Genomic DNA, 9,291 nt, shown 5'->3' on the forward strand with positions numbered 1-9,291 from the left:
GAATCAGAAGGAGTACCTCATTTAAGACCTTCATACTAGAAGCACATATCTTACGGTAGTACCATTATTTCTAATAGGAAGATTCCAACACTTTATAAGATATATGAGTACTTAAATAAGAAATTCCAGCAATAAAGAAGACTCCAACACTTGATAGGAGATTTCACTATTGAAACCGATTTCAACACTTAATTATGAGACATTTGTTCAATAAAAATTTCCAACATTTAATAAGTCATTCCAGCAATAAAGAAGATTCCAACACTTGATAGGAGATTTCATTATTAAAAAAAGATTTCCACACTTAATAAAACAATTGCTCAAAAAAAAGTTCCAACACCTAATAAGACATACCTACAAGAAGAGATATTTCAACACTTAAAAACGAATTCCAATAAATAAAGAAAATATTTCAACACTTATTAGGAGATTTCAACAATAAAAACATATTTCAGCAATTAATAAGATATCTCAAGAATAAAAAAAATATTTCAACACTTAATTTCATCTTTTATAAAGATTTCAGCAATTAGTAAGACATTTAAGCATTAAAATAGATTTCAACATTTGAGAATCGATTTCAACACTTAAAAACACATCCTGACAAACAATAAACATATTTCATCATCAAATAACACAACCCAGCAATAAAAACAGACCCCGGTGAGAAATCTAATATATTTGTCTCATCTCTCATCCTAGCCCAACCGATAAAGTCTGTGTGCTGACTCACTTTGACCTGCAACATTGTTCACAAGCAAAAAAATTCCCAAACCTTCCAGTCGCCACTATTCCTGCTCAAACCAACATTTCTGAACAGAATCCGCCCACGACCATGTCGCACTGTGCTGTCCGCCGACGGACCTCCTCCGCCGCATTAACACCAACCTCAATGATCTCAAGTGCAACACTAGCACAACGTGGTGCTGTGCTCTCGTGTCGTTGTCCCCGTCGCAGGTGGTCATCCTCGACGGTGTCGGTAGCCACCCTGCCGCAACCTCGCTTCACATGCGGCGCTCCTTCAACCTTGAACCCATCCCCTTGGGCGCGCTCTGCATCGGCTCTAGCAATGGATGTCTTGCCCTTGGCCTCTTCAATCTTTTCACGACCATAGAGGTTTGTTTGCCATCAATCGTCATTGATCTATAATGGTAGGGGCGTTTCCAAGCTTTTATTCTCACCAAGCCCGGCAGGCACGACTTCCTTGCCCCCGCCATATGCGATGCTGATAGGCTCGTCTGTGTCACCGCGGGGGATAGGGGGTGGACCTTCCTCAACCCAGTGTAGCTTAAGGACACAGACCACCTCGTCGACCTCGTGTACCATGAAGAAGGTAGGGTCTACTGCCTCACTCGGTGTGGAGATGTCCATGTGCTTCGCCTGTCGGAGCGTCCTCGTGGCCGGGGTGGACCAGACCCGAGCGCACTACCAGCCATGGTTGAGCCCTTGTTGTCCTCTTCCAGCCTTCCATTCGACTTTGCTGGTAGTTTTGCCACACCATACGACATGGTGTCTGGTTACACTAGTGCCAGTCAGGCACTTGGGTTCAAACTTTTAGGTTGGGTAAGCACGTGAAGTTATACATGCAATATTCATATACATGATCACAAGAAACGCGGTGTCTCGGTTCCGGCGAAAACCTGAAGATGTTGTTCATGTGTGAGCTCAAAAGGAAGCTTGTGGTGGTTGATTGAGGGGGACACTTTAATGGTTGCAGATGGGAAAAATGCTAATGTGTTGCCGACGATCAGTCCCATTTGAATTAGGGACCGTTCACATACGAGTCTGCTGACATTTTCCTTCGATATATATTGACGCTAATGATGCTACCATCTAATATTGATTCACCGGAGATGTTCTATGTCAGGCGGCGATGATGCTACCCGTCTGATCTAATCTTGATTCACCAGAAACATGTCACAGGATCAATTTAAACACAACACTAGTAGAAAAACACCTATTAGTCCCGGTTCGTAAGGGCCTTTAGTCCCGGTTCATGAACCGGGACTAATGGGTCGTTACTAATACCTCCACCAATTAGTCCCGGTTCAAACACGAACCGGGATAGATGTGCCTCCACGTGGCCGGTCCGCCGAGCCCAGTCAGGGGGGCCTTTGGTCCCAGTTGGTGGCTCCAACCGGGACCAAAAGTCCATGTTTTTTTAGAAAAGCGGCTGTTTTAGGGGTTTTGGGGGTTATTTTTAGGTTGTTATTAGCTAGCTAATAGAGAGAAGTGTCCTCTCCTATATCTTCGTCCTTGGTTTATCAACGCTGCTGCTATGTTCATTTCGCCCGCTGATATAACATGCTCATGCATGCTCGCATCATACATCATCATATATAATAACAAGTCCTACTAATCATGCATCATCGTACAACTTCTACTCGTTATTAATAATAAGTCATATGATCATCATCCTCATAGTCATCGAACCCAACCCTACATAATTGTTCTTAGCACATGATCATCAGTATCAGGTAGGACCTAAACACCCTTAAGGTAAAATAGCATAAAACAATATAGACCCTGACTCTCCATTATGAAGAATGGCGATCATCCTGTCTCCAATTCTTGCCCTTCGCTGCTTTTTGCTTCCAAGAAGCTCCTTACGACTGTCCATACATTTTTTTCCATTCTTTGATTGTCATGTCTCCACTTCTTTTAGAAATCCGGTATGGACAGTTGAGATTCGTAGGATGACCTGGATATATGTTCAAAACATGAAGGCTGCCATTCTCATACATCAAATGAGGCACACAATCCTCTGGGATTCTCTGTTGAAAAACATAGTAATAACTTCTTAGTTAGCAATGATGTACTAGTTTTAGAAGTATGCAAAAAGATGCACGGATGTCGTAATAGTAAAAAATCTTACCAGGGTATCTCCATGGTAGTTACCGTAGTTCAACACGTGCACTAGTGGCACGTATTGACCATAATGTTGAGGAGTTCGATTGTAGACATTGTAATTCTCAAGATCTCTACAAAATTCTATCAGATGATTTTTCTCCTTATAAGTTAATTCGGAGCCATCGGTGTAGTGGGTTTTGTCTACCATGTTCCGCACATTCTTTGAATAATCAAAATAAGCTGTCAATGGAAATAAGCTGACAACTATTTTGAAATAAACAATATAAATTACTTAATAACTATGTTAAGCTCACATGGGGGAATAATTGGAGGTGTATCCACAAGGACCCAAATCGAAGGTCTCTCTTGCTCGATTGCAGGATCACCAAGATCCATGGTGACAAGCATACCCTCAACAAGACCATACATCTTCCAAAGTGCTTCCCAATTTTTGCAACCAAAATGGGTTACGCTCTGAGCATTGTACAGTTTTACTTGAAAATCCACACCATGATGGGTACTTAGGATAATTTTTTTGGTTTCGAAACTTTCATGGTCTTCAAAACCCATCCTCTCCAAGACATAGCATCTTGCAAAGCATGGGATAAGCTAGTCGAATTGGAAAAGATGAAAAATATTGTCATGATTAAAATAGTTGAAGTCATGATTAATTACAGAAAAAAACTATTGTCGTCGTTGCGTACTGTATGAACATCGAAGGTCTCGTCGAGCTTAATGCTGAAGCGCCGATCTTCGTCCAGCTCAATGAACCTATCGCAGATACCTCGGTCGTCGGGGCACCAGTCGCACAGCCCCGGGCGGTTTTCGTCGTCCGAGTACGACATTTCCGGCCTATGTTCATAATTCAAATGAAGGAGAACTTATCCAATATGGGCATTCAATTATAAGCAAAACCAAATCATAAAATAAGCAAAACCAAATCATAAAATAAAGTAGTATTCAAATTAGCATGATTCAATAATTATAAGCAAAAGTACACATCATCTCTTGGTGTTCGTACATCGTCGAATATTATCACTAATATAGCATCACTAATACAACTTGAACCGTAGCGCCCGACGGGTATCGACGCGGGCGGTGGACACCCAACGATAAGGAACCATCACAGGATCATAGCTCCAGTGAGATCCCTGAAGAACGTGTCAGGTATTGTCGAACCTGCCCTCCAATGCAACCATGTAGCGACGGACGTGCTCGTCCTCCTCGCTGACACGGTGACAAACTACTTCTATATATAGTAAAATAAAGTAGTTTATTAAATCAAACTAAAAATAAACTAGTTTAACTATAGTTCTATTATTTGCCTAACTAAAAATAAACTACTTTCTTTTCTTATTTTTTTCCTTTTTCCTCTATTCTAAATATGAACATATTCATAAATGACTTCTATCATTCACAATTTTCCTATACATACACAAGAAATTGACAAAGAAAATACTATGAACAAAAAAATCATAAAAGTTCTATGAACAAAATTACAACAGGAAAAAATCATAAAAATTCAATGAACAGAAAAAAATCATAAAAATTTGACATATTCGATCTTTGCATATATATGAACACATATACAAACATGCATATATATGAACATACAAACATCTTTTCATAAAAAATCTATTAACAGAGAAAAAATCTAACAAAATATGAACAAATTAATTACACAATATGAAAAAAATATCTGACAGAAAAATCTATGAACTACACATCTAAATTACTACACATCTAACAAAAAAATCTATGAAACTACAAAAAAATCTAACAAAAAAATAACTTGCTCACGGCGACGGCGTGTCGGGGACGGCGACGACGACGGCGACGGCGAGGTGCGGCGCGGGGCGAGGCGGCGCGGTGACGGTCGACAGTGAGGCGGCGGTGCGTTGCGGGCCGGGGCGGGGCGGCGACGGGCAGGGGCCGGCGGGGCACTGGGCACGGGGCGGGGGGCGGTGACGGCTCGGGGCGGCGCGGGACGGCGCGGGGCGACGACGGCGACGGCGAGGCGGAGACGGACGGCCTGGACGCGTCGGGCGGCGGGGAAGAAGGAACTGAACCAAATTTTCGCGAGTGCCGCTTATATAGGCAGAGCATCGGTCCCGGTTCAAGGCAACAACCGGGACAAATGCCCCCCTTTAGTCCCAGTTAGAGGCACCAACCGGGACCAAAGGCCTCTTTTCAGCAGCGGAAAGGGCGGGAAGCAGAGGGCTTTGGTCCCGGTTGGTGCCTCCAACCGGGACTAAAGGGTGGGCATTGGTCCCGGTTGGAGCCTCGAACCGGGACGAATGGCCTTGTGCTGCCACGGTGCGACACGAAAGTTTAGTCCCACCTCGCTAGCTAAGAGGGGCGCGCAGTGGTTTATAAGCCCCACTGCCGCTCCCCTCTCAAGCTTCTCTCCACTGCAGGCTTACGGGCCTACTTACTACTGCTTTGCCTGATGGTCCTACTGGGCCACCTGCGGGCCTGGATCCTGGCCCGTGGTGGGTTTCTAGTCGTATCCAGGCCGTGGGGGCCCAGTAGGAGGCACTTTTTTTCTTTACTTATTTATTTTATTGCAGCTGTTTTTTTAGTCCCACCTTACTTTTTTTCTTTACTTATTTATTTTATTGCAGCTGTTTTTTTAGTCCCACCTCGCCAAGCGAGAGGCACTCGCAGCTGTTTATAAGCCCTGAGTGCAGAGACAATGAAGAAGAGGCTCAATGCTCACCTGCACGTTGGTTCGCTTCAAGTCTTAGAAGCGATAGATTGACCAAAACACAGTACCAATAATCAACATTCTATATCATGAGCATGCCCAAAACACTGGCAGTGTAAAATTAACAAAAATTGACCAGGCATCAATATTTGAAAAACTGAGTTATCGGCAATAATTGGTAAAAAAACTTAAAGATTGATGCAACATGTCAAATCAAATTGCAACAACTAATGTATGAGATACTTATATTCTAAATTATTTTTTCACACAATATCCATTAGGTCCCAGGCAAAATATAGGTAATTTAAATTGAACCTAATGATGACGTGGGAGATTAGGTGGGTAAAGGAGTGCGGGTCATTTTCATGGACACCATGTCAGCAGCAGAGGGTTTCGGACAATCTTTCTTGCACGCATCCATGGACGGATAGCACTCTTGATTGAGGAGACAACACAACCAGACCCATCCAGCTTTGCATGGTCTATTGTTGACACAAAGCCCATACGGTAAATTGATCTTCTCATCCACGTCTTCTTCGCCCATGATCCGACCTATGTATGGAACATCAAATGAATTAGGTGTGAAAGAATTAGCCATTGATATGGTAACTGATCATTATGGACTGATAACCATACAAGTAACAGGCAATGAAAGGTGAGAAAGAACTGGTAAATCTCTGTGGAACTGCATACATTGCACAGTAGGCGTGCAGCATAGGAGATGGAGAGATAGTAGCAAGCCTAGAGCGTAGATGTGAATCGTGTATTTGTCAATCATCTTCTGATGAAGTTTGAAAATGCTAGGAACAAGATATGCATGCTTGCTCTATCAACACACGGCCTGTATATATAGAGAAGGGAGAACCGGTGCAGAATCGATCAAGCAATAAAATAGTACCTATTAATTGGCCTGAAAAACATATTGCAGCAATTAATAAGACATCCGAGCAATCAAAACATATTTCAGTTCTGAATAAGGCATGCCAACAATAAAGAAGATTTCAACACGTGATAAGCGATTTCATTATTTAAAAACAGATTCCAACGTAACACTTAAGAAGGCATTTCCGCAATAAAAAGTTCCAACACTTAATAGGACATTTATAGAAGAGATATTTCAACGCTTAAAAAACGCTAAATGAGATATCAACAATTATTAGGATATTTCAACAATAAAAGCATATTTCAGCACTAAATAAGATATCCCAAGAATAAAAATATATGTCAAAATTTAATGAGAGATTTCATCTTTTTAAAAGATTTCAGCAATTAATAACACATTTCAACACTAACATAGATTTCAACATTAATGAGACAACACGAATAGATTTCGACATTTGAAAAACACATCCCGATAAATAATAACCATATGTCATCATTAAAATGGCCATCAAACAATTATTTGGTCAGAGGCATGAATACTGGATGGATAGACACCTGGTATTTAAGCTGACATAACACTAGAGTCAGTACTACTCGCTGTAAACAGGGAGCACAAGAAGAGAGCTACAGTTCAGCAAGTCAAAATGAGTTGCTGAATCGTTAATATTAGAGCACCGCCTCGATCCTCTGTTGGTTTTTAAACATGTAATGATGAGATTTGTGCTTGCTCATATGGAGGCCACGCATCATCCCTTTGCCTTTGCCGTGATTCTCGTTGCTAGAGCTGAGAGCTATTGTAGTTGCCATTGTCTTTGCCTTTGTCGTTGCTGCTGAAGGAAATATGCCCTAGAGGCAATAATAAAGTTATTATTTATTTCCTTATATCATGATAAATGTTTATTATTCATGCTAGAATTGTATTAACTGGAAACATAATACATGTGTGAATACATAGACAAACAGAGTGTCACTAGTATGCCTCTACTTGACTAGCTCGTTAATCAAAGATGGTTATGTTTCCTAATCATGAACAAAGAGTTGTTATTTGATTAACGAGGTCACATCATTAGTTGAATGATCTGATTGACATGACCCATTTCATTAGCTTAGCACCCGATCGTTTAGTATGTTGCTATTGCTTTCTTCATGACTTATACATGTTCCTATGACTATGAGATTATGCAACTCCCGTTTGCCGGAGGAACACTTTGTGTGCTACCAAACGTCACAACGTAAATGGGTGATTATAAAGGAGCTCTATAGGTGTCTCCAATGGTAGATGTTGGGTTGGCGTATTTCGAGATTAGGATTTGTCACTCCGAATGTCGGAGAGGTATCTCTGGGCCCTCTCAGTAATGCACATCACATAAGCCTTGCAAGCATTGCAACTAATATGTTAGTTGTGAGATGATGTATTATGGAACGAGTAAAGAGACTTGCCGGTAATGAGATTGAACTAGGTATTGGATACCGACGATCGAATCTCGGGCAAGTAATGTACCGATGACAAAGGGAACAACGTATGTTGTTATGCGGTCTGACCGATAAAGATCTTCGTAGAATATGTAGGAGCCAATATGGGCATCCAGGTCCCGCTATTGGTTATTGACCGGAGACGTGTCTCAGTCATGTCTACATTGTTCTCGAACCGTAGGGTCCGCACGCTTAAGGTTTCGATGACAGTTATATTATGAGTTTATGAGTTTTGATGTACCGAAGGAGTTCGGAGTCCCGGATGAGATCGGGGACATGACGAGGAGTCTCGAAATGGTTGAGACATAAAGATTGATATATTGGAAGCCTATATTTGGATATCGGAAGTGTTCCGGGTGAAATCGGGATTTTACCGGAGTACCGGGAGGGTTACCGGAACCCCCCGGGAGCCATATGGGCCTTCATGGGCCTTAGTGGAAAGGAGAAAGGGGCAGCCCAAGGTGGCTGCGCACCTTCCCCCTCCCCTAGTCCTATTAGGACTAGGAGAAGGTGGTCGGCCCCCCTCTCTCTCTTTCCCCCCTTGGGAATCCTAGTTGGAATAGGATTGGGGGGGAGTCCTACTCCCGGAAGGAGTAGGACTCCTCCTGCGCCCTCCTCCCTGGCCGGCGCCCCCCTCCCCCTTGGCTCCTTTATATACTGAGGTAGAGGCACCCCAGAAACACACAAGTTGATCCACGTGATCTATTCCTTAGCCGTGTGCGGTGCCCCCTGCCACCATATTCCTCGATAATACTGTAGCGGAGTTTAGGCGAAGCCCTGCTGCTGTAGTACATCAAGATCGTCACCACGACGTCATGCTGACGGAACTCTTCCCCGACACTTTGCTGGATCGGAGTCCGGGGATCGTCATCGAGCTGAACGTGTGCTCGAACTCGGAGGTGCCGTAGTTTCGGTGCTTGATCGGTTGGATCGTGAAGACGTACGACTACTTCCTCTACGTCGTGTCATCGCTTCCGCAGTCGGTCTGCGTTGGGTACGTAGACAACACTCTCCCCCTCGTTGCTATGCATCACATGATCTTGCGTGTGCGTAGGAAATTTTTGAAATTACTACGAAACCCAACAGTGGCATCCGAGCCTAGGTTATTTATGTTGATGTTATATGCACGAGTAGAACACAAGTGAGTTGTGGACGATACAAGTCATACTGCCTACCAGCATGTCATACTTTGGTTCGGCGGTATTGTTGGACGAGACGACCCGGACCAACCTTACGCGTACGCTTACGCGAGACCGGTTCCCTCGACGTGCTTTGCACATAGATGGCTTGCGGGCGACTGTCTCTCCAACTTTAGTTGAACCGAGTGTGGCTACGCCCGGTCCTTGCGAAGGTTAAAACGGAGTCTATTTGACAAACTA

At 43.1% G+C, this 9,291-nt stretch overlaps 1 protein-coding gene and 1 long non-coding RNA gene across 2 annotated transcripts; both read right to left on the minus strand.

The window, feature by feature from the left end:
* Positions 1-2,301: 2,301 nt before the first annotated feature.
* Positions 2,302-4,397, minus strand: LOC147986609 (uncharacterized). The gene is made up of 4 exons (XM_087540100.1): positions 3,555-4,397; positions 3,165-3,459; positions 2,876-3,090; positions 2,302-2,774 (listed from the first exon to the last, which is right to left on the minus strand). Exons 1-4 carry the CDS (start codon positions 3,693-3,695, stop codon positions 2,607-2,609), a joined length of 819 nt encoding a protein of 272 aa, XP_087396226.1. The 5' UTR covers positions 3,696-4,397; the 3' UTR covers positions 2,302-2,606.
* Positions 4,398-5,647: 1,250 nt separating this feature from the next.
* LOC147986610 (uncharacterized) lies at positions 5,648-6,568 on the minus strand. The gene is made up of 2 exons (XR_015615223.1): positions 6,251-6,568; positions 5,648-6,109 (listed from the first exon to the last, which is right to left on the minus strand). It is a non-coding gene; the product is annotated as an uncharacterized LOC147986610 (long non-coding RNA).
* Positions 6,569-9,291: the final 2,723 nt, after the last annotated feature.

This window comes from Triticum urartu, chromosome 2A (assembly GCF_056163025.1).
Source record: "Triticum urartu cultivar PI428250 chromosome 2A, HENAU_Tu73, whole genome shotgun sequence".
Lineage (NCBI taxonomy): Eukaryota > Viridiplantae > Streptophyta > Magnoliopsida > Poales > Poaceae > Triticum > Triticum urartu.

What these genes read in the sequence shown, in the direction of transcription:
- LOC147986609 (XM_087540100.1), bottom strand. Translation starts at nt 3,695, where the DNA reads ATGTCGTACTCGGACGACGAAAACCGCCCGGGGCTGTGCGACTGGTGC. An exon ending in AGACCTTCGATGTTCATACA is followed by an intron (nt 3,460 to 3,554) that starts GTACGCAACGAC and finishes CAATTCGACTAG; the next exon opens with CTTATCCCATGCTTTGCAAG. An exon ending in ACCTCCAATTATTCCCCCAT is followed by an intron (nt 3,091 to 3,164) that starts GTGAGCTTAACA and finishes TTCCATTGACAG; the next exon opens with CTTATTTTGATTATTCAAAG.